Consider the following 25,520-nt stretch of genomic DNA (forward strand, 5'->3'; position numbering starts at 1 on the left):
CATTCAAACTAAGGTTTCTTACTTGAAATGAGCTAAAAATGGCTAAAAACCTGTGACTTGGAGGATGTAAGCATGCCCAAAGCAGTGGTCATGCGCAAATGCTTATTGAAACTGGTTTCTCAAAAACAATTATTAAATAAAATAAGGACTAATAGTGTGGTGCTGATTTTGGTTAATATTAAGCGTTACAAAAACTGGCTGTGAATTTTATTTCTTTGTCATTTGAGAAATTGATGCAACAGGTCTGCTTCAAACTTGTACTGTAAAAGCGTTGGTTATTGCCCATTCGAATGTACGTATTTTTTTTTTTAAATAATGCCCACGTTTAAAAAAGCAAATTATACTTGGTTTTCTCTTTAAACCGGGCAAGTGTTACAAGCCCAAGAGTAAGAGAGTATGTCCTTTTTGAGTGACTGTTATTTATTCAATGATAACATTTATTTCAAAGAGCTTTGTATAGTGTATTTATTAGGTTCTCAACCATGAAGGGAGGAGTGATGACTGTAATGAGAGACAGCTTTGTGGGGTGTTTTTTTGCAATTTTCCTCGCTCACGTTAACGCGTTACACTCTGCTTTTGACTATTTATTAAAATGAGCTATTTTATACTCGTACGGCATGAAGTGAATATTTTCTGTTCACTTGAAAAGATAGCTTATCGAGCTTCTCGTGTAAGAAAAATCAAAAGAGTACAATAAACATTACTCGACATATTTGGGTTAGCGATCATGCATGTTGCATAATTGGCCAAAATGGAGGGGTGACTTCTGACCTCAGCTGTACATGCATACTGTACACCCAGTGACAAAGGTACAGTTCAGTATAGAGATGGCACAATACCACTTTTTTTTTTTTTTTAAATTGGTACTCAAACTTGAGGCTGTTCATGATGCCCATTGGATTTCTTTAAAAAAAAAAATTTTACTGAAGCACTTCTGTTAAACTCTTTCACACAAAATGACTTGTGCTAAATTACATTATATAGTCTGGGTACACATTTCCAATTCTGAAAGTGCATTTCATTTCCAATTCCAATCTTATGGAGGTATCGGCCATATTTTGCTGATATCGTCCTAAAAACATTGCCAGGTGTCAGACTGTGGTCTCTCGTTTAGTCCTGCTGTATATTGTTCATGATGCATGAGTTTTCACACTGATTGTTGCCTTCACAAACTTTTCATCTTCCACAGAAAGCGAAGCTGGGCATGAAGATCTAACAAACTGGACTTTTTAATCTTAAAGCTGAAAAACCCCTTACAGATCAGCCGCGAGGTAGAGCACATGGACTGCAGACATTGGATATTTTCTGTATTTAAAAACTCGTACTCCTGTATCACTCGCTCTTTCTCGCACGCACACCAACACACACACACACACACGAGTAATGTAGCAGCCCTCAAAATGTTCATCAACATGCATACAGGAAATGTCATGTGATGTCACATCCTTTCAGAGTGTTTTGCTCCTGAGTGAATTGCTGAGTATGTAAAGTGATTCGTGCCATGTTAAGGGGAGGAGATGAGACACGTGGTACGAGTGATGAAATTAAAAGGAAATGAAGCTTGGTAAATTGCAGTATTTTGTCTGAACCAGTCCTGCATTGCCATGGATCACCAGCAGAATGACAACGCAAACGCTTCATTTTGTTTAGGCCAGTTTCTCAGATAAAAATGAAGGCAGTCATTTCCTTCCTCATCAGTGTAATGCTTAAAAAACACAAAAAAAGACACAAAAATAACAAAAAACAAACCAAAAAAAGCTTTTCAAGTGGTTAACTGTACCGAAGCTGTACTGTAGACTTTTTTTTTTTCCTTCTTCCCCTCCCCTTCTGTCCTGGAGTTCCTTTATCAGGAACGATGCAGGTGTTGATGGTAACATGTTCTGTCAGTATAAGTGGCTTCTCCAGAGCTCTGTAAAGGACCGCACAGGATCCGCGAGCTCAAACGAGTGCACACACGAACGGAGATTATCAGGACACAGGAGGACGTTTGAAGGACGAGCGTTCACGTAAACGAGAGCGAAATCAGCCTTAGTGATGATCAGGTACATGCATTGTTCTTCCTTCAGCAGACATGGAGGTATTACAATTACAGCTGAAGCTGTGGAGCTGTGTTTAACCTGTACAGGATCATGGCAGAAAAATGTTTAATAGGGATTATTTTTTAAATGGCAACGTACAAGACTTGCTTAAAATGTATTTAAAAATGCCATTATTTTATCTAATATAAACTTGTATTAGCATCTTTCTGTAAGATAATTGTGTAATTTTTTTATAACTATTTGTCTCAGCATGTATGTGTTCAGTGTCAAGCACTCTGGTTCGAGAACAAGGAGGGTCTGCCCATGTGCAATAACTGTTTGTATCTTTTGTTTTGGGTTTTTTGTTTGTTTTTTTGAAATAGCATAATTTATGTAAAATAAAGAGGAATAAATTAAGAAGTTGGTCTTTCATTTAAAAACACAACACTAACATGTCTTGAAATATGAAAATGCTCTAAAATCTCATTGGGAAAGTATTACACTTTACCGGTCACAAAGTTCCTTTAACTGTTATTCAGGAGGAACTAGTAAATATTTAAAGTGGTTAACTCTTGGATATATTGATATAGGCATGTAACGATACATCGTTCAAGAATGAATTGTGATACAAATTTGATTTTTTTGAGATTATGAAATAGTGAATTATCAGGTTCTGTAATGTTGGTTTTTCCTAGCTGGGTTGTTTAGACAGTGTAGGGCACAATAGGATACAAACATGACTTCATTTTAGGCAGAAGTAACACAGCTCTAATGCACTGAAAATACTTGACAAATGGATTCACTGGACAAATAGATTTAACAAGAGAACCTCTTTTTACAGACTGCTGAAAACTAAAGTGAAATGGAGGGAGTACAAATGTTCACAAGTTTAGGTAAAGGCCCATTTTGTTAACTTTCACTTTTAATAATGGGCTATTAACTTGTTTTAACTCCAACCTGTACATATGTGGGTAAATAATTATTGTTGGTTTGCAGTGGTGAACTGTTCCGATTAGAGCTGGGACTTGAGTGCAGCCAAAACTTAGCCAGACACCAAAAAGGCTGCCAGGTCGCGCCGTTGTGTGTAGCTGTGGATGTTTATTTTAAAACTCAGTAAATTGGAGGGGAATGAATACCCAAGTCTGAGTGAAAAAGACTGTAGCGAGCGTGCAGCAAGAGTCTAGAGACAGAAATCTTGGTTTCTCGGTAAGTTAGCCTGTGTTACTTACTCTTGATAGCACTGGCTTGGCCGCTTTATTAGCATTTGCTAACGCTACTGATGAACGCTACACGGGCTGGAACGCCGACTCACAGTTAAGCTCACGTTGGCCTTCGTGAGCGCCAAATTTTTGGTCCCTCCCACTATAAATCAAAATCTGACTGGTTAATTCATCTGTCACTTCCTACATAAACACACGGCCATGGCCTTCTGGCCCGGCAACGGAGTCCTAACCAGTGAGTGATCAGCTCTAAACTCCTCTCAGCCTGGAGACAACAAACAAAACACTCTCATTGGATAACTCGACTTTAATGTTTTCAGGACAGTAACCCTTTCATTTCTGAAGCAAATTTGATGGAGGCCAAATTAGAATAGAATAATTACTATGAAAGAAATGAAATAACCTTTTGAAAGGGCGTCGTGGCTCAGGTGGATAAGGCGCCATACCATAAATCCGAGGACCCGGGTTCGACTCCGACCCGAGGTCATTTCCCGATCCCTCCCCGTCCCTCTCTCCCGCTCATTTCCTGTCTCTACACTGTCCTATCCAATAAAGGTGAAAAAAGCCCAAAAAAATCTTAAAATAATAACCTTTTGAAATGCTGATGTGTTTGGGCTTCTCTAAAGGACTAGAAGGCTCTGCTGGCTGGGAAGAAAATTAAACCGGGTTTTGGTTTTATTTTTAAATTTAAAGCTAGACTGCCTTTCAGATTTTAAGTGTAGGTCATAAAAAGAATTTTCCCTGACACCAGATTTATTTTTGCTTAGTGGATCGAAAGCTATGAATCTCAATTTGAATCCCAGACTTCCAATTTATTTTTAATAGAACAATGAATTTGGAGCCACTATGGGAAGGCATCGTGGGATACAAATTTGAAACGGGAGAGGAAAATGGAGGACGCGAGAGTGCGAATGAAATGTGAAAGACCGACTGCAGTAATGGAAAGAAAGCGAGAAGAAAAGACGTTCTATACGAAGGAAAGGAAACGCAGGAAATATCAAACTAATAAATATGGGCGCTCAGCGAGCACCTCGGTGTGATCAGCTGTTCGTTTAGCGACAGAATGATGGAACTGTCTGTGCACGCTCAAAGGGAAACCTGCGCATGCGTGCGCGCGCGCACACGGACTTCCTCCGTCTGCTTGACTGCGCGAAGCGAGCGATTTCACGCACATCATTTGCTTTAATCCCCTCAAATTAAATCACTTCCCAGCCACAGAATGGCCTGATATTTTGAGATATTACAGAAATAAGCATGCATCAGAATGACCACATTTCAGACGGAACTGAATTTCACAGATTTTATGAAATCGAAAGGCCGTCTAGCTTTAATAAAAGGAATATTTAAGTTGTCTGAAACTGCTTTTTTTTTTAAATAAAATTCCCTTCATTTAATATTAAATCAAATTGTGAATTGGGTGAATCATTACATGCCTAATGATTGTGTAAATCTTGAATTTCTGTTAGTACTACTTACCATGTCAAGGCTTTTCGAAGACAAAGTGAAAACAGGATTCTACTTGAAATAGATTTTAATATAGACGTCATTTCTTTCTCTAGATGTATACATTTTCGTGTACCATCATATATAATCTCTATTATACTCGTTCTAGTAATACACGTTATATTCATTGAATAAGGCAAAATTTAAAGTCACTGCAAGCAGCATGATTGGCCAATTCAAGTCTCTGTCCCTACTTGTCCTGTTACTGACAGTCCAGCAGCTCAGTCACCTCATTTCCTTCAAAACACTGGCAAGGAAAGTGTTCTATCTGTATTGTACATCGTGTCTGATGCGGCAGTGATCGGATTAGCACAAGATCCAAATGCTATTCAGACACTGCTTTTAATTTTCAGCAGCTTTTTTTTTTTCTCCTTTCTTTCCCCCCTCCCCAACAGGTGGCCTTTCTGTCCAAGGATGTGTGGGCCAGGTGCTTATAGGCAGCACGAGAGTAAGATATTGTTCAGATCTTCTTCAGCAAGTCTTTTCATCCTTTCAGAAAGCATCAATCTTGAGATGCAAAGTTTATACAACACACACACACGTGACCGGAACTACACCAATAAATGCTGTCCTATTACATGGACAACTCCAGACATCTCAAATATTAGCAGCTTTTGACTCTGCCTATATTAGGTATCAAATTCTACAAAAAAAAAGTTTCTCATAGATATATTTTTTAGATATTTTATTTTGTCCGACATCCCAGACAGGCTGCCATCGTCTTTCTGCTTTACTGTTTCCCGGATTCGGCCACGTTAACAGAAATACACCGGCACTGTTTGACCCGCTGGATCTTCCGGTGCCGGAAAGGTGGTTGCAGGTCAGGGCAGTCCAGCTGCACGGTGAGCGTAGTGAAGCGGTGTGGCCGGCAAAAGGCACACGACTGGAACGACTCCTGCTCCTTCTTCACGTGCCGTGGGATGTAGAAGGAGTTGCACTGGCCATAGCAGAAGCGGTTGATGACGGTGTGGCTCAGGCAGCCCTCATGGTTCACGGTTTGCCGCAGAGGCTGCGTCTTGCACCAGTCGCTTTTCAGGTACTTCCTCTCCGTCACCACCAGGGCCTCCTGACTGGAGGCCAGCACTTCCTGTTTCCGGCCACGGCGATCGGATGTATTTGAGCTGGTTTTGTACGGTGATGGGATGGAGCCTTGCGGGCGGTTCTTGCGAGACTCGGACGCAGCACACAGCACACCGGCCAGGAGAACCCAGAACAGCAGCTTACAGCACATCCTGAGAGATGGACAGAAAGCAACAAGCGTTAGCGCATGCTCCAGGTCGATAAGGGATGCAGAAAGGCTGTGACGTAGAGCCTAATCTATTATACTAAGCCTTAATTAAGTTATTCCACGAAATCGAGTCGTACATGAGCTGATAGCCGATGAGGCGCATAGTGCCGAGTTGGCGCTAAGCCATGTATGACGAGATTGAGCGGAATAACTGTTTTTATTCTCTCCACGTTCACTGGATTTTGAGAAACGGAGCATTTTTATTTTTTGCAAATTTGATAATTTTTATACAAAACGTCCGACAAAATAATTTCCGTTTAGAATGTAAACCAATAGGCGAAATGACAATTTGTGAAAAATGCGATAATTCTTGAAAAATGAGACGTTTGTACCATCAAGCACTTTTTTTTATTCCTTTTTTTTTTTTGTATTGTCAAGTAGAGTTTTTATTTCGTCCTTGGTTGTTTCAGCAACTTGCTCTGCCATTTTGTTTTTTCTACTCATGGTATATGAGCTAATAACCTAGTAGTAGGGTAGCCAGTTGATGTTGGAGTAAAATTCTGTCGAGCTCCTGTAGCACCTCAGGCCTAAATATTAACATCCCTTCCACTGTCCGTTGTGATCCATTCTTAAACGGACAGCACTACATACAGGACCCAATGTGCCTTGATAGACATGGAGCTATGAGTTTGTTATTCATTCACTTGCATCGTAGTTCCCAGTCCCACTCCTGGGAACCCTCTGCCAAATTTGTTTAACTTCTAAAACATTACAAATTGAATAAGCAGGCCAAACACAACAGTCTAATAAGAGAGTTGAGTTCTACTTTGACAACCGTACTCCTAACGTGTTTTTGGAAAAGCTCATATCCTTTTCTGAGGCCTTGATCTCGTCTCACCAGGATCATTTGGCACACTGCAGTGTGTTCCTTGAACGGTTATAGTCACTAGTGTCATTAGAATATCAGATGTGCTGTAATTACAGTTATCCACGAACTCGTATGCCTAGGGGACCTCGTTCAAAATGGTTTTTCCTCAACCTGACGCATGATTCAACCAAAGAAGGGTTTTTGTAATTAACTGATTAGTTGAATCAGGTGTGTCCTACCAGGGAAGCCATTAAATTCTGCAGTCGCTGAGTTCACTGAAATTAGAGTGGGATTTTGCTCCAGCAGCTGGTGCCAAGAGAAAACATCATTTAGACACATCAGCTTTGTTAGAACTGGCTAGCGTTATTGACTGCTACGCAAACATCGACGTTATCCCCAGTGCCGCTACATCGGATCCAACTAATGACTGCTTTGCGAAGTTTCAGTGCGTCCTAATACAATCCCAACACACCTGAGCCAACTCGTCAGCTAATTACTCCTCCTACAGTATGACCTGACTCGGATGTTTTGGGAATTGGAAAAGTTTTGCAGGATGGATTATCCATAGCTTTGGAGTTGTCGAGTTCGACTGGTTTGCTCTGATCTCCTGAGGTTGAATTAAACTTAACACCAAATTGAGGATGATAAACAGTCAAGAATTGGATTTGGTGTTGGGGATACAGATGTGACTAATTATGCTTTTGTTGACCCAGGATCTTAATCTCGTGTATTGCTTTAGATTAGAACTAAACTCTAAGGCAAGGTTCTTAAGTCTGTAGCAATATTAGCTTTGTGTATATATTTGTTGTTCTCAGCATTAACGTTACTTGATGATCCTTAATGTAAATGTTGAGGTAATCTAATTATGCTTTGAGGATGACACATTCTGCCGTAATGCCAGTGAAGATTTAGTGTAATTCTCTGAGTTTCTGGTCAGTTCTTGGGCTCTATATATGGGCTCTCACGAATGCTAAGCGTCGCTAAACTGGATAAAAATAACACAGTTGTTTAAAGGTAGACCGCCTTCCAGATTTTCCAAGTGTAGGTCAGAAAAAGAATTTTCCTGACACCCAATTATTTTCGTTTCATGGACCGAAAGCTACTGAATTCAAATCACAGACTTTATTTATTTATAAATAGAACAATTAATGAATTCAGAGCCATGTGGCCCTAAATTCTCCGCTATTTTTTCCTGCTTCACCATGATGCAATACAAGATACTATATGTCATGCATCACGTGTTGAGCTTTCCCCGTTCGCGCAAGGCATTGTGGGATACAAATTTGAAACAGGAGAGAAAAATGGAGGACGCGAGTGTGTGAATGAAACGTGAAAAAACGACTACAGTAACGGAAAGAAAGCGAGAAGAAAAGACGTTATGTTCTATACGAAGGAAAGGAGACGCAGGACCAAACTAATAAATATCGGCGCTCAGCGAGCTCCTCGGTGTGATCAGCTGTTCGTTTAGCGACAGAATGAAGGAACTGTCAGTGCACGCTCAAAGGGAAACCTGTAGATGGCAGTAATGCAACACTGTGGATGCCAGCTGCTGTAAAACCCAAAAGAAGGTAAACCTGCGCATGCGCACACGGACTTCCTCTGTCTGCTTGACTGCGCGAAGTTTACTCGGGAATCCCCTCAAATTAAATAACTTCCCAGCCACAGAATGGCCTGATGTTTTGAGATATTACAGAAATAAACACATCACAATGACCGCATTTCAGTGGGAACTAAATTTCACCGATTTTATGAAATCGAAAGGCCGTCTCGCTTTAAAAAAGGTAAATTGCGCACGCGTGTGTGTATATAGTGGCTTGTAAAATCTAAAACTCCTATTATGGGCTACTTTGAGAACGTAACTAATACAGGATAAAACTCTTGAATGTAGCTTTATGCTAACATGTCTCAGACTCAAAAGTATAGTGAATAAAGCAAAAGTCGTCCATTTTAAGGTTTCTTTGTTATCCTGAATGTTAACGTACGCCTGGAATTTTGCTGTTATTAAAGCCTAACTTTAATAGTGTGTTGGGTTTTGATGAGGTTTTGCTGGTTACATTAAACTTCCTCTGATCCGTCACTTCTGACGGCATTCCACCAAAATGCCTCACGAACTACAGTTTCATCAAACTCTGCGCTGTTTGCTTTCTCAGAGCGAAAGAGGAAATGAATGTCATAGGAGGACGAAATTAACTTAATTGAGCCATTACTGCGGCCAGCTAATTTGTCAGTTTAAAAAACCGTCGTTAAAATAAACACGTTCATTAATCAGCGAGGGAAGCCGAGGCAAGAACCGAGAGCAGAGGAAGTTGATTGCAGTGAGTTTGACTCCTCCAGAGAAACAGTTCCCCCTTTTGCTTGGGCTGCTAGTGACAAACGCGATGAATATGTAAACGTTCTTCGAGGCGCCACAGCATTACGAGCGGGCACAAACGGTGCGGAGTTGACTCATTTGTCTCACTCGCGCCATAAAGTGTTTGGGCCCCAAATTTCACAAAAGCTATTCTTCTGAAGTGTGATGTTCTCTCACCCCCCCCCCCCCCAGCTTTTCTCATCCCTTCCCACTCTTCCATCATGTTTTTCATGGCTCGGAATGTCTCCAGGGGTCAAGCTAAGCCTCTGCGTCCCCCCCCACACACGCACTATGACTTTCATATTGTTTCCTGAGAGTGCAGGAAGACACAGATTAAGCTTAATTTGTCACTTTGTCCATGGCCAGCAGGACCAAAGAGACGGCGGCCGAGGATGATTACATCTCCGGCACGAGAGAAAGCTATCTGTCAATCATGTGGACATCTTTGCAGCAGATGTGGCAGCTCCGTGGCTGACTCAGTCTTGGAAAAGAAACATTTCTAAAATGTGTTTTTCACGAGAGAATTAAACGGCCATCCTCGGCTGGCCTTTTTCTAGCTTATCGTTTCCCATCTGAGATCCATTTCATGTTGTGCTCGAGATGAAATATTTCGGACTATTAAACGTCCTTGCTTGAGAATTTGTTTTCTTGCCCAAAAGGCGTTGTGGTGTTGTCAGGCGGCCTCACTCGAGCATGACCGTGTTTTTCCTCGTCTGTTTTTGAGGCTGACTCCCCGGTTAACCCCGCATAACTGGAACTCCTCTTCAGACGGTGGTTCAGAGGAGCTCTTAACCGTTGTCAAAATAAGTAGCTGGTTGTGAGTCTGCGGTCTGGCAGGCCATGGATGTTTGCACAAAAGATGATGAATGCGCCCCTGAGTCACCGAGTCAGTGTGTCTTGGCCTCTGAAGTTTTGCCGTGACACCATGGCCTCAGTGGAGGCTCCTTGTATATCTGAACGAGGACAAGCCCCCACTCTGTCTTCCTCTCTTTCACTCCAGTCTCTCGTTGCTGCACGGCTCGGTCCTCTATACTAAGCGCGCTAGACGTGTGCTCAGGAGAAGTGGCGCTTCAGTCAGATCTCGCATAACTCAAGGTTCTAAAATGGAAAACGGTGACATGTAACCTGATTCCAGATCAGCTTTGGAGGCTAAAGAGTAACAGCAGGTCAAGTCAAATGTACGAGTAGTAGATTTTATCCCAAAGTTACCTGACCTGTGCTGTTTTTTCTCTGCTTTATAAAAGCAGACAAGATGAGGGTCGGAGGCTGCTTTCGGCTTTGCCTTCAGGTTCAGATTTCCTCCAGTTTCTCTCCCTGCCTTGAAGAGTTTCTCGAGAAAGAAGAGAAGAGAAAAACTGTCTGATCTCATCATGAAAGGCTAATGTCTGGAGTTGTTGAGAATAAACAGTAGTGTTAAGAGAGACTAATGAATTCAATTAGGAATAGTTTTGAGACTCCGACATGGTTCCTCAGTTATCTGTGCTCTTGGGATGATTACGTGTTCTTTCTGCTCTGGGTTTCTACTTGGAGTCTTTAAAGGTTCCTCCAAATTCAAGGTGGAGGATAATTTAGCTTATTCTATCTACGTTCACTGGATATGAGCAATCGTGCGCTCCGATTGGCTGCACTAGTACTAGGCTATCCGCTCATATCTGATATCTGAGTCGAGAAAAACAAAATGGCGGAGCGTGTCGTTTAACCAACTGAGGATGAAATAAAAACTCTACTTGACCCCCCCTCCCCCCCTCCCAAAAAAAAATCAATAAAATATGGAATAAAAGTATTTGATGGTCAAAATGCATCCCCCCCCCCCCCCCCCCCCAAGAACTCTTGGAGCATTTTTCACAATTTGCTCCCGCCACTTCATCGGTTTGTTTGCATTCTTCATCTTTAAGCGTTAAAATTTGTTGCACTTTTTTGAAACGGATTTTAAAGCTCAAAGAAATTTGAAAATTACAGAACTGAAATGTCCAACGAAGAATTAAATAAATGCCGTCTAAAGCTATTCTATACCTCAGCAAGATGGCACTTTCTACAAAAAAAAAGTCAATTCATGCAGCCACTGATGGGTTTTAAGAAGTCCGCCTAAGTGGAAACGATTTTGTCGGATGTTTTGTGTAAAGTTTTTATTTATCAGATTTATAAAAATGCTCTCAAAATCCAACGAATGTGGATAGAATAAAAGTTATTCTCCTCAATCTCGTCGTACATCACGTATAGCTCATGTACGACTTGATTTTGTGGAATAATTCCCTCACCCGGGACGGAGTCCACCAGGGGGCGAGGTTTTGTTTTCCGTCTGTTTTTTTTGTTAACGATATTATGGGAAAACGGCTGGATCAATCTTCATGAGACTTTCAAGTTCGATGGGCGTTGGTCTCAAATAGAACCTCCAACATTTTGAGGGTCATCCAGTCAAGGTCACCAAAAAATCATTTTTGCTGTGTCTGCTGCCTCATATAGAGGCGCTAGAGTACGTCATCGTGCTGTAAGAGTGTAACAGTCACGCACTGTGCATGCACGTGTTCTGATTAAAATGGCCAGTGAGTGTATACAATTCGGTTCACCATTCGAAATAAATGGACTAAACTAAAGATATCGCTTTCAGACATGTTTGAGGGGAAAGTGCGTTCCACTGAGCTCTAGCGCCGGGCCTTTTCCGGTTAATAAGAGTTTGGGTCATGGTGACAGCGTGCGCATGTCAGCCTCGGTTCGGAGGTTTCAGTTTTGAAAACTGTAAGAGTAGAATAATATAAAGTACAGACACTTGGTATATTTTACTTCTGTTTTTTCTTTAAATTAATTTTTGTATTAGGCTTCATTTTTGTGGCTACTGCCTCAGAGTAAATATATATGCTATATTTACTGTATGGACAAGGGATCAGAAAACTATTTAATTTATAAGCAGTAGCCACATGGACCCATAGGGCAGAGGTCTGCGCGGGACAGAATTTTCAGTCCCGCTCCCGCCCGCGCCTGCCATATTTTGTCCCGCTCCCGCCCGCAAATCCCGCATGATGCAGACGTTCGCGTTATTTCTCACGAAGGTTCTTGTCATTGGCTTGGGGAATTAAACATGCTGAGCTTAGCTGAGCTCTCCACTGACCGATCCTTCACCTAGCGCACGTAGCGAGGGTGCGCATTGCCAGGCGGCATGCGCAGCCGAGGCTTTAGAGATACCCAACACACCTACCAAAATCTACAGTGGATATTAAGAATATTGTACACTGCACATAGCTTATGTCACTCCTCACATTTACATTCTAGGAAATACAAGTAGGCCTATAAGAAATTAATAATTTAAAGACACAGCGTGATGGTGCCCCGCCCCCTACTTTCTTTTTAAAGCAGCACTTGCTTCTGAAGCACTGTGAGCTTCACTAGAGGAGCTCTGCTCTTCTGCCATGATCGGAGATCTCAAACACGGAAGAGCGGAAAGGAATCGGAAACGTACGCGAGATTAGACCACATCCGCAAATTTAGGCATCTTAAAATGTTTTTATTAATGCCAAATAAAATATCCAGCACAAATTGTATATGATAGACATAATTTAATAATTTATAAATTTTATTGTAAACACGTTTTTAGTTAGCGGGACTGCAGCTTATCACCTCTCCCGCCCGCGCCCGCATCGTGCACTCCTGCCCGCACCCGCAATGAGCTTTCAAAATTTGTCCCGTGCCGCACTGCTTTGCGTCGGGTCCCGCGGGACTCCCGCGGGAGTGCAGGGCTCTACCATAGGGTACCTTTTTTTTTTTTTTTTTTTTTGGGGGGGGGTGAGAGATATCTTCCTTCATATTCATCAGAAGTGTGACCGGGTGAGGTTTGTTTTGCCTGGCAACACTTGTTGTTAATTATATTTAGTTTTCTATTAAACCCTATAGGAAATGTATTTATCCTGTTACTCTGGAACTCTTGCAAGGTCATCTCCCGAAGGTCATGCCTTCCACTTTCCCCCTGAAATGACTGACGCAGCCGGTTCCTGACCCCAGCACCCTATCCGCTGTTTGCATGAGGCTTAGCTCTGTTCTTCTTATTGCATGAGACATCCGTTATCTCAGAGGTTTTACTCCGTTCGATCGGTGCTCGGGTCGATACTCGCATTTTATATAAGGCTATTTAACTCCATAATACGCTCCTGAGAAGGCCCGGTTCAGTCCGTCAGCCCAAAAGTAACACTGCGTCTCTGAGACGTTTCTCGTAATGACCCTAAGCATGCAGGTTTTGAAGCGTTTAAGAATGCCTTCGTGACTCCATTCCGAGCTGTGTCTGTGGGTGAAAAGGCAGCTTGAAATATTTCCCCGTTGCTCATTTGAGATAATAATGTGTGGTTTTGAAAGCCAACATGTCTTTCTCTCGCATGATCAAAAAAAATGTAACACAAGCTCCTGGAGTTATTTCCGTAAATAATACGCCGGCACAGACAGGCTTCAAATTAATAGTATATTATCAAATGCTCAATCATAGTTCGGGCATTTCTTTAAGCTGGCGTGGATTCCAGCCCATTTGCTATGAAAACAAGCGTGAGGTGTGTTAATGTTCCACAGTAGATGGGGCTGCACTCAGGATGCCTCAGGCTGTTGGGGCATTGGCATGCAACCACAACACACCCCTGTCACCCCAAAACAACTCCCATAACCCCCTACATGCATGCGTGCGCGCGCACACAGACTACTTTCCATAATTGCCACCAGCTGAGTGTGCTATTTCTACAAAGACTAAGAGAAACACATCAACCTCCTGCTCCTCCTGCTCACACACATGCAAACCAGGAATCTCGACTCTGACTTATGTACTTAGTGTAGCAGAAAGCATCTATAAGAGTGTGTTAGCGTGCCGAGCATGTGCGCGGCATATTGAAGAATGTGTGTTTGGGATCTGCGCTCCTGAAGGTGCCCTGCGCTTTATCAGGCTGAGTAAACCACCAACGTGGAAAGTTAAATACATAATAACAGGAACTCCAAACACTCTGAAGGTCGACGACAGGAACATCATCAAACAGAACACTTACAATAAGCTGGAGCTTTAATAAAAGTCCTGCATGCTTCTTGGAGATACAACAATGGCGTGCGTTATGTACAAGAACGGTTCATCCATTCCAAAACGTTGCATGATTGATGAGGAATTTTCAACATTTATCAAATCCGCTTCACTCGCTACAAGTACGCCGATGCGTTTGAAATGACTCGGCTGATCGGAGATCTTCTGTACTGTAACGATTCACAAGAATTCCCCTGCACTCAGAAAAATGCAGTGAAATAATACAGGAAGAAGAAAAAAATATCCTAACCGATTGGTCACAAGGACAAAGTTTTATTTCTGTAAATTTCGGAGAGACGGTGTTCATCTGTCATGTCCGGATAGAAAAGTTTGTCCATGCTGTGTATGTACTAATGGCTTGAAGCATTCTTCTGTCACATTATTCGCTCATCCGGCCGACAGATGAGTTTATGCCATCGTGTGTTGTCCGGCGTCATCCACATTTCACAAAAATTGCTTTTTCTGTCTCAATTCTTCACTGATTTTTATTCTTTTTAGCAGGAAGGTCGGTCTGCCGGGGGTGCATATACAGTAGCTTCTACCCACATTTGCATAATTGCAATTAATAATGAAGATATGGAGTAATCAATCAATCCCTAACAAGCAGTTTCCACACATCACTACTTCTCCCTCAGTTCTTCACCGATTTTGATTGATTCTGTCATGAAGGTCGGGGAACCTAGGGTGCACGTAACTTCTTCCCAGATTTGCTTCATTACAATTATTATTAATGAAGTTATGGACAAATTAAGGCTTAATGAGCAACAAAAATCGCTTCAGTCAATTCCTCGCCGTTTTGGATTCTTTCTGGCAAATAGTTCGGTATGGACCCTTTTCAGTCACGTGACCTTCGTAAACGCGACCGCCATTTTGGACATGTAGTGGACTTCGGCTCAAATCGGTTTGAATGCGAGGAAGGCGACAAACATAAAAGAAAAAGGAGCGAGATGCAGAAAACTGTATTTACTAGTTTACTGTAATTATGATCTGGCAGCTATTTACACCGGATCCAGTGTAAATAGCTGCCGGAGCCAATGTCCAGCCGGGCCGCGAGCGAACGTGCGCTGGCTCCGCGGCCGGGCCGCGAGCGAGCGCGCTCCGGAACCTCGGACGTTGGCTCCGGCGGCTATTTACACTGGATCCGGTGTAAATAGCTGCCAGATCATAATTACAGTAAACTAGAATGGAATGTTAACAGCAATGTAATGCCTTTTCTGGCTAATTTTATTCGTCTTACCTCCAACAAAGTGGTCACTGCACAAGCGCTGGTATGCCGCTATCCATCTTCTCCGTCGGTCAGCATCTACCGGGATCCGATAAAATGATAACCCTTGCCTTGTTTGTTGATGGTTACTACATCCAGGCGCACAACAACATAGTGGCATGATGGAAGTCTTGCTGAAAATAAACACTTTCTTTGCTGCCGTTCGTCAATGCTGGCTGTGGTAAACTACTGGTAGTACATGTCCAAAATGGCGGCCGCGTTTGTCGTGGCGTCACATGAAAAGGGTCCATTCCTAGAGTGGATATCGCTTCTATATATAGCTTGCAACAAGGTGGTGTTGTGCAAGGTGGCCCACTTGAGATCGTTTCTTCTGGACTAGACGGGGCCGGAGTGAGCTACGCCGTCGTTAACGGTCTCGCTAAATGTTTAAAATGTATTGCCTTGTGTACTAATGTCGGTTGTTTTTGCACATCATGATGACACCAGAATTAGAAGCTGTTTTTTGTTCTGATTTTTAAATACAGGTGTTATGAAAATACCAAACGCATCGTGAGAGAGAGTTCAATCCGGTGAGTGAAAGTGGATGAGCCACAAGACAAGGTGGTCTCATTATCTCAACAGCGTATTACTCTAAGAGCGTTTTGGCAATTGTGAGTACTTAACACTCATTCGCACTCTCAACATTCAGCTGAATTCAAACACATCTGTACCAACTGTTCCTCCTTTCCATTGTGAAATAATTCGGTAATGTGTACCACGAAAACTATTTGCCATATCGTCTCCCGACAGTGTATTAACACACACCACCGTTTAAGCGTTTAGGACATTTACGAAATCACTTAGGTGGAATAAAAGCACTCGCACGTCATCATTACACCTCATTACAAATACATCTAGATCGACTTGTACATTCTGGTCAACATTTGGCCGACGTGTTCAAGCATTGCTGCTGTTCTCATAATGCACCAAACCACTAACAGTCAAAAGCCCTGCTTAAGAACGAGAGAAATAAATATGGTGAGAGTAGTGTCTGGAATTGGAGACATCAATCATCAGGTTAAAGTTCTCAGCCTGAAGATGAAGAATGTGAGATGCCTGTAACATGCAGCACTGTTGAATCAATGAACCAGGAAATTGTGAAATTACAGGGTTATGAAATGTCATCGTTATACATTAATACAAGATGTTCCAGATGAAAAAACGTAAACTGACTTTAGCTTGAAAAACATGTTAAAGTTGTAAGATCAGTCCGTTGGGCCATTTCCCCGGGCGTGGCTGTACCGGATTAGCCAGATACAGTACATTGGATGGATGGATTAGGAGACGAAAACGAGGGTGGCGCTGTGCGACGTAGGATTCCGCACGTCTTCCTCATTCCGTCCTGGATCCGAGACGTTTGGCCGAGTGGCTTCATCAAGTAAAGCGAGAAAACTTTACTCGTGGAAAAAGCAGCAAATTGTGCAGCGGGCATTTTAGAGATGATTGTGGATTTGTGGAGGACTCGTATGAAGAACAAAAATCCCTGGGAAGAAGCGAAACACGAGGCAGAAACGAGAACTGAAGCCAGACGCGATCCCGACTTTGTTTCACCACAAAACGCCGACAGCACGACGGCACACCGTGTCACACATCAAACGGATGGAAGATAAGCAGGGAAATGTATTTTAATCAGGGCTTTGAACCAGAATTTTTTTCCTATTGGTTCGTTCCAAACAGAAACGGAATTTTAACGTTTCCGGTTTTGGGTTCCACCATTAAATAGACGTTCCCGAACCGGTTAGAACAAAAAAATTTCGTTCCCGGAACGGTTAATTACGTTCCCTGTCAGCTGTTTAACAAATGGCTATAAAATTATGTCTCTGTCTCATCCAGCTTAAGCCAAATGTAGGCTAATTCTATTACAACCTTCATTAAATAAGACAAGAAATAATTCAAAACAATTATTTCGAATGTTGGTGATTTGGATTCTCAGTATGTCTTCCCATCTACACAAACAGAAAAAGTGCCAAAAATGAAAGAGAATTCGTTTAGTGTGTTACCAAAGGCTAGTCAGGCCCTATGCATTGATAGACTAACAGAGGTTAACGTCATTTAATGTTCGCGAGCCTCTCATTAACGTGGACAAATATATTGATATCGTGTTTGAAATTGACGTTTTTGAATAACGATAGACTGCAATATTTACCTCTTATTCAAGATGTGGAGACGTGATAGTAGTCCACCCTCCCGCTCTCTCCATTCAGTCAGCGAACGTCACACAGGAAGTGAACCCCAGCGGGTCATAGAAACTTGCGCAGGAGAAGAATGACTTTTATTTGTAGGCTACGGAAACTTTGAGGAACGAAATGGTAACCGGTTAATACCGGTTTTTATTATTTTTAATAAGCGTTTCTGTTGCGGAACATAAAAAATAAAGTTTCTGGTTTCGTTTCTGTTCCATGTGAAATAGAAAAAGTTCCCGGTTTTCGTTCCTTGAACCGGTTCAAAGCCCTGATTTTAAATAAACAGGCAATAAATGAGCCACCACTTTGATTCCTTTTCTCATCCTGGATTGCCATAATTTTTGTGAAGAAATGCAAACAAATTGACCAAGAAGTCACGCTAGACCATAATATTATACCATAGCATGCACTTGTACCCCTCCGCTGTGCTTGCGGAAAATGACATCACGCGTGATGGAGTTATGGTGGCCTCACTGGTCTGTTTTCATCACTTTAGTGGTTATATCGTTAAGAACAAATTCAACATGTGGCTTTTTTTAAATAAAGGACGGACATAAAGACCGACTCTTAGCCCAGTTTGTTTATTTGCAAGATTTTTCCTTTGAATCTCATGAAGCCCTCAACCCACATAAAAAGGAAGCAGTGATGTGAAATCTAAACGAACCAGATCTGGTCTCTGTTGAAGCTTCAGCAGTGGCTTTTCAAAGCCTCAAGTCCTGACCTGTTTGTGAAAGTGACACTTATGGACACTTTCTTTGAGGTTGCAAATGAGCCAGATGGACTGATTGCTTGACTGGACTGTGAATTGCGATCAAGTCAGACGAGGCATTTATGGATCAGCCGTCCCTGAAGGCAGTGACTGGACACGCCTACTTTAGTATTGTTTTCTGAACGGTCAGTTTAGCCCCCCAAAACAGTGCCTGGTGCAACTCCCAGCTGTCTGTAGTAGTGCAATGGTAAAACGTTCATGACTTGGTGGTTCGAGTTAAAGGAAATGAATCGTAAAATATGAATTCACTTGTAATTAAGCACTTTGACATGTAGCACTAAGTTGAGGAGGTGATTCTGAAAGGATATTTGATTTTTTTTTTATATTTAAAAGTGGCTAAGTTAAGGCATCAGTCAAAACACGTGTACAGTATGCTGCCATATTCTTCTGCACCACGATAAGGATACCGTGATGAGTCAAAATGATGCTGCGGGATTGATGTAGAAGTTGCTGAAGCCAGATCCAGGCGAGACCTAGTCTAGCTAACGCGACTTCAAAGCTCTGCGAGCATTTGGTCTGGCAAAGATATTAAGCCCAACCGATTCCCAAAGCGCGTGGTTGACCCGCCTCCCTTAAATGCCTGTTTGCTACTGGTTGAAGCCAGAAAAGGCTGTGACGAAGCTTAAACCAATCACATCACTCTTTCCTCTGACGTATGTGACGCGACGGAAACTGCTTGAGTAACAGGAAGAAGATAAATACCTCCAGGGCTGCTCTTTGCTCCGTTTTCAATGAGAACTTCCCGTTGAATGCTTTCAATACAGCATCTACCGCTGTGTCAAAGGCTTGCCGCTGCTCCATGTTCGTAATGTTTCTAGTGAATGAAGCGCTTCCGGCATAGATTCTGTAAACAATCTATGGCTTCCGGTCGCAGTTCTACTACGTCACTGCCTTGAACACGCCTCTACCCAGGGCCGTTGGAGATGCTCAAAGTTGATTGGCTCCCGATTTTTCGGGAGCTTGGAAGAGCTGGAGATAGCTTGCCTTGCCAGACTAAGTTCGCAACAGGCCCCCGTGTTGCGTCACACTTAGGATGGGCGGGCCCAGGCTAGGCGAGACCCCTTTTCGCCTTTTAAACCCATGGTTTCGCTACATTGAACTGGGATAATTGCTTCCTTGTCACTGCTGGATTCCATGTTTTTGAGAGTATTTTACTTTCTACTTCTTGCATGCGGTAAAAGTTAGTGGTAAAGTGTTTTTATTGCCTATATAGGCTACGGCGCATCACTCACTCATTTTTGCGATAAACATGTATGTGCACGCATGGTGGTGTAGTGGTTTAGCATTGTTGCCTCACAGCAAGAAGGTCCGGGTTCGAGCCCAGCAGCCGATGAGGGCCTTTCTGTGCGGAGTTTGCATGTTCTCCCCGTGTCCGCGTGGGTTTCCTCTGGGTGCTCCGGTTTCCCCCACAGTCCAAAGACATGCAGGTTAGGTTAACTGGTGACTCTAAATTGACCGTAGGTGTGAATGTGAGTGTGAATGGTTGTTAGTGTCTACGGTATGTGCAGCCCTGCGATGATCTGGCGACTTGTCCAGGGTGTACCCCGCCTCTCTCCCATAGTCAGCTGGGATAGGCTCCAGCTCGCCCGCGACCCTGCACAGGATAAGTGGTGATGGATGGATGCGCACTCCTCCAGGAAGCAACTCTGATGTCATGATGGCTGTGCCAGTTGAAAGAAAGTGTTCCTTATAAACTGCACATTTTCTCTGTTTATTCCACTTTAGACACACAAACATTACAGAAACACGGTCCTAGAATTGATATGGTGACTAGAATCCGGTTAGTTTTTGGTGATCATTTCCTTTAAGCTGTGGCAGGGGATTGTGGTTGTGTTGAGATTGTGCGGTGATGTCTGTTGAGGAGGAATCCCCTTGGGAAAGGAAGTGAGAAGGCAATTCCTCTTTATTTTACCTTTTTATTAAAACTTTGCCCTCTCGAACCCTTGCTGTCCTTTCCCACCTTTTTACATCCAGCATCTTCAGACAGTTTGATGTGAAAGTCCTGCACCGTACTCAAACCAGAACAGTCCAACACCACCACTGCTTGGGTAGCTTATACCGCTGAGCCACACTACTTTTACTTTCCTGATATTTGTCTTTGGGCCACAAATAGTTTCATGAGGCTAAATTGAACTCCTGACAATTCAGCACCATCAAACAAGATGCGAACCATTACACCAGCCAAGGACGGGAGTGACCCATTTTGGCTGGGGCTTTGAGTTGTACAACTAAGCAATGCGTTTCTATGAACCAGCAACTCGGGGTCCCTTGAGGACCGGAGGTCATGTCCTCTTTCTACCTTTCACTTGGTGACCTAAAAAGGTGCCCTACTAAGCAAAAGTGCTTGGCTTTCGTGTTGTATCTTGGAACCACACCTTTGCCATTGCTCCTGATCATGACCCTGAAATGATCAAATGGTGTGATGCTTGACTAGAGCCTGAAGAGGGTGCTGTTTGTGATGTTGGAGATTATTTCCAACCTGTGTTTCCCAGTTAGGGGAAGCCATGGCCTCATGGTTAGAGAAGCAGCTTTGGGATCAAAAGGTCACTGGTTTGATTCCCTGGACCACCAGGAATGGTTGAAGTGCATTTGAGCAAGGCACCTAACCCCCAACTGCTCCCCAGGCTGCTCTGGGTATGTTGTATGTCACTCTGGATAAGAGTGTCTGCTTAACGCCTGTAATGTAACGGAGCACCTTCATTTTATCTTAGAACCACAACCATCGCTCCCTTCAAATGGTGTGATGCTTTAATGGAGCTTGAAGAAGGTGCTGTGTGTGATTTTGTAGATTTGCAACCTGTTTCCCAGTTTGATCTAATGGGGGTCTAAAAAAGGGGCAGAACTCAGTTTGGTGGGGTTTTTTTTTTCCTTCTTTTAATCTTGGAAGTACAATTTTATCCCACCTCTTGAGCATGACTCTGTCTGAGGCCCGTGGTGGGATGCTTTAATGGAGCTTGAAGAAGGCGCTGTTTGTGATTTTGTAAATCAACTAGTAAAAATGTGCAAATTGGTCAGAACAATAACAAAAATTGCGGATGGAAAGCTAATGTTCCTGTGAGTAACCAGGGAATTGTAAGTGAAAGGACAAAGTTGGTTACTTTTTTTTTTTCCCCCTTTAGTATTAAAGAAAGCTTTCCAACTGAAGACACTTGTTGCATGTTGGGTATGATGCATGTCTCCCTTTAGTCTAAAACTTGCATGAAAAGTGAATCCTGTACAAAGACGATTCTACTTCCTGTGTAAACCTCCTTCGAGTTCATAATAGCGTTAAAGCCGTAATCGCACCGTATAATCATCACGAATTGAAATCTCTTTGACACCACCGTTGTGGTGCGGCCAACTCTGACACGAGAACACACGCCGTGGTACATCTTTCCAGACTGAATCCAGCTCTTCAACCTGGGACGCATCGCTATAAAAGTCCTCGTTAACTCCAGCCGAGTGCCTCTGATACAGATTTAATCACAGCAGTAAAGGAGTTTTATTAACCAAACACACTCGCTTTCTCCAAACACTCACACAGCGCCGAGGTTAAAGAGCTGGACTTCTTTCCTGCTCCTTTCCCAGTGTTGACTTACTACTTGAAGTGTGGTTTGTGAGGCTGTAATCTAATTGAGATTTAATCTACGTACATCTGTGAACTCACTGCACTGAGAGTTATGTGCTAACGGTACAGTTAGCGTCTCCACGAGCATCGATTTTTCCACCTTTACAAATAGTTTCTTAATAAAAATGTAACTGCCAACTTTTTTTGAAACGAGTCAGACTCCAGCGTGACAAATCCGATCACCTCTGATTAACTTTTCTGGAGAGTAAAGGTTTGCGTGTCTACAAACTTGTTTAAATCTGTCAAGGTTTTGGGTCTCGCTAGAACATAATTCAGTGATATTTAGAAAACGATGCATTTTGGCTGCAATAATGTTCACAGAAATGTTTCCAAAATGTTGGTGCGTGTCTAAAATCAGGAGGGTTGTGAGATCAAACTTGGAATAGCATTGCAAAGAAAACCAGCATGTTTTCAATCTTAAGGTGATTTCCCTCCCCGGTCATTCCAGCCTTGCTTTTTCTATTAACTGCACGATCACATTTCTTCCTAAAAATCACACAGTAAACTGAAATGAATCAGAACGGAGTCGATTTCTGAGTCAAAACTGATATTTATACACTGCGACATCAACGATGAAAAAACGGAGGTTGGCTGAAGCGTCATGGGTCGTGCTTCACCCGTATTTTGATGGCTTCCTGGTTTTGTTTTCTGAGCACGTTTCTGCAATGTTTTTAACCTCCTAGGGCTTAGCGGTCACATGCGTGGACGGCACTTTTTAGAAATTCGGAACAAGAATCCACATATGTGGACGTACTTTTTCTCTAAAAGTACATCTTATCAAAAGATGATGCTTAGTTTTTATTCTAATCAGGTTCTACTAAGCCCAAATAGCAAAGAGAAATAAAAATGCATGTAAAAAAACAGCTTGGGCCTTAGGAGGTTAAAGATCGGCATGCTAACGCTAAGTGTTAGCCCGTGTCCAGCCGGGACGTCGTTGTACCTTTTGAGGGACGTCACATTTTAAGAACATCGCAGGAACATTATTTTTACTTCCTCAAAAATGTAGCAAAACGATCTGTCATGGTTGCGAATGAGCCAAAAATGGCTAACGGTAATCTCACTGAGAACATTCTCTATTCATCTGAGTAGTAAAATGACCTTTTACAAAATCCTTGACATTAGAAAATAGTCAAATCTGATTATTGTTTCATCACAACACATGAGGACGTTTTCATAATGAACAAAATGTCTGTCTGTCTAACGATGAAAGGGTTTCGATTTTCTTTAGAATTGGCAAAACGGCAGCGCTGTAAAGATCTGAACTTGGACAAAAATTTAAAAATGATTTTTTTTTTTTTTAAACATGGAAAAGGAGGTCCATCTCTACACCGTTTTCAAGTCTATACGCCTGCTTGGTCCTGCAATATCCAAAACGAATGTGTTGTGATGCTGTTTTTCACCAATACTACATCGTTATAAGCTCTAACCGCGATTCCCTGCTACACGATGTGAAGTCGATTTAAGGTTAAAACACACATCACATTGTAATCTAGATTTAATCCGATTCCATTTGTCTTCAGTCGAATATCGTGCTTGTGATGCAGCACTGCTTCAACACTTCACATCACACACATCCAGTCCATGCGGTGGTTTCCTGCGCCGTCCACTTTAACCCTTTAATCTCAGGCTTGTGATGGAAAGCAAATTGAAAACCCAGATTATTGACCAGGCCAAATCCGCTTTGCCCAACAGTGCAAGGTGGAGCAGTCACGGACCCCGGCGGCACACAAATCATTAATCGGATCATTAACCGTTTTAACGCTCTTCCCACAAGAATACACAGATTCCCACACACCGCTCCCCCCCTCCTCCAAAAAAAAAATCGCCTGGACTTGCTTGTATGGATGTTTTGGTTGACTTCATCATGAGAAACTGAAACACATGGCTTGACTTGTCCTTGCTTTACATGTTAATCCTGAATGCATCTTCATTTGGCTGGAAAAACAGCCTAAATTGCGCGTCTCAAGTGATGTGCAGTGTGTGTGTGTGTGTACGCACGTGTGTGTTCAACAGAAAAGTTAAAGACCATTTTATAAGGAAGATCACTTACCTCTCGTCTGCAGTGGTCCAGTTGTGTGTGTACACTCCGGCAGTGGTTAGGGTGAGAGCTCTGATGTATGTATGGGTCGTGGACTGAAGGTTGTTCTGATGCCCATGGAAGAAGGAGGATTTATCAGGATACGTCTCTGAAGCGATGTCTCTCTCCAGAAGCTGGAGAACTTCACAAGTGTTGTTCTGCACACTTTCTCTCCTGCTCAGTGGGATGAAGCTTCTCTCTCTCTCTCTCTCTCTCTGCTGTGTTTGAACTCTTGTTTCTGGCTCTTCTCCGTCACCCGCATGTGGATCTTATCAAACTGCAGGATTTCTATTGGCTCTGATCACCAAACAAATCAGACCATCTCTCTCTCTCTCTCTGACTTTATCCCTCTCTATATCCCCTCTCTCTCTCCCTTCCTCTCCTTCTGACACGCCCACTTCTAGCTCCTTCATTTTTTAAAACATTCTCTCTCACACACTTGCACACACTCGTGCACACACACACACAGGCGCTCATCAATGTGTCACCCTGAGTAGGAGGAGGATCAAAGTTGCATTTCGTCTCCAAAGCCGTGACTCTGAGCATGAACCGTTCTCATGATCCTGCACAGCTCTGAGGCAACTTCATCACTTAGAGAAAACTCTTTAAAGAACCACACGTCCACGCTTCACTTTCGTTATACGGTATAACAGCTGTTTATAGCCGCTTCATCACCTGTGCATGCTTTTCCATCGAGTTATTGGAGAGGAAATGTAACACACTAAAGATAAATTGAGATTTTTCTTACCTTTGGTGTCAGACTTTAGAGTGTAAAAAATAATATATATTATGAATATGTATTACATCAGGATGTGTGATGAGGATGTTTCAAGGATTGAATGAAGTGTTATTCTGGAGAACAACTCCGGCAATCATTAATTCAGAGAACGGGGGGAAGTGACTCAAAAAAAAAAATCAAAAGAATTTTCTTGCAAGATAAATAAAAGAACTGAAGTGTTGAACTGAATGTTATTACATCTAAAAGGCTGTCAATCAGCCAAACTACATGAGGCTCAATGGACACAGAATTCATGACAGAGTTGTTATATTATAGAATAATTATATTCCATTGAAAATATTCCAAAGACAGCAAGTCAAATGTTGAAACTGAGAAATGTTAGGGTTTTTTTGAAAAATATACCGGTATGCTCATTTTAAATTTGATGTCAACAAATTTCAAAAAAGTGGGGACTGAGGCATGTTTACCACTGTGTTGCATCACCTCTACAACACTCTGTAAACGTCTGGGAACTCAGGAGACCAACTGCTGTAGCTTTGAAAGAGAAATGTTGTCCCATTCTCGCCTGATATACAATTTCAGTTGCTCAACAGTTCGGGGTCTCCTTTGTCGTGTTTTGCGAAACATAATGCACCAAATGCTTTAAATGGGAG

General features: G+C 42.4%; 2 protein-coding genes across 3 annotated transcripts in view; one reads left to right on the forward strand and one right to left on the reverse strand.

Annotated features, from left to right (window-relative positions):
* The window catches only part of fmn2b (formin 2b), a 209,779-nt gene extending 207,550 nt beyond the window's left edge, over window positions 1–2,229 (forward strand). The window contains exon 20 of the mRNA XM_060938883.1: window positions 1,190–2,229. Coding sequence (XP_060794866.1) covers window positions 1,190–1,216 — 27 coding nt within the window. The 3' untranslated portion in view covers window positions 1,217–2,229. The remainder of the gene's footprint in view (window positions 1–1,189) is intronic.
* Window positions 2,230–4,785: 2,556 nt separating this feature from the next.
* On the reverse strand, window positions 4,786–24,469 carry grem2b (gremlin 2, DAN family BMP antagonist b). Of its 2 annotated transcripts, XM_060939082.1 has the most exons (3): window positions 24,102–24,469; window positions 10,402–10,517; window positions 4,786–5,973 (listed from the first exon to the last, which is right to left on the reverse strand). In XM_060939082.1, exon 3 carries the CDS (start codon window positions 5,970–5,972, stop codon window positions 5,472–5,474), a length of 501 nt encoding a protein of 166 aa, XP_060795065.1. In that variant the 5' UTR covers window position 5,973; window positions 10,402–10,517; window positions 24,102–24,469; the 3' UTR covers window positions 4,786–5,471. The 2 variants fall into 2 exon arrangements, with proteins under 2 accessions (XP_060795065.1, XP_060795063.1); XM_060939080.1 differs by lacking the exon at window positions 10,402–10,517.
* Between the last annotated feature and the right edge of the window lie 1,051 nt (window positions 24,470–25,520).

The sequence above is a fragment of the Neoarius graeffei genome, chromosome 14, assembly GCF_027579695.1.
Source record: "Neoarius graeffei isolate fNeoGra1 chromosome 14, fNeoGra1.pri, whole genome shotgun sequence".
Taxonomy (NCBI): Eukaryota; Metazoa; Chordata; class Actinopteri; order Siluriformes; family Ariidae; genus Neoarius; species Neoarius graeffei.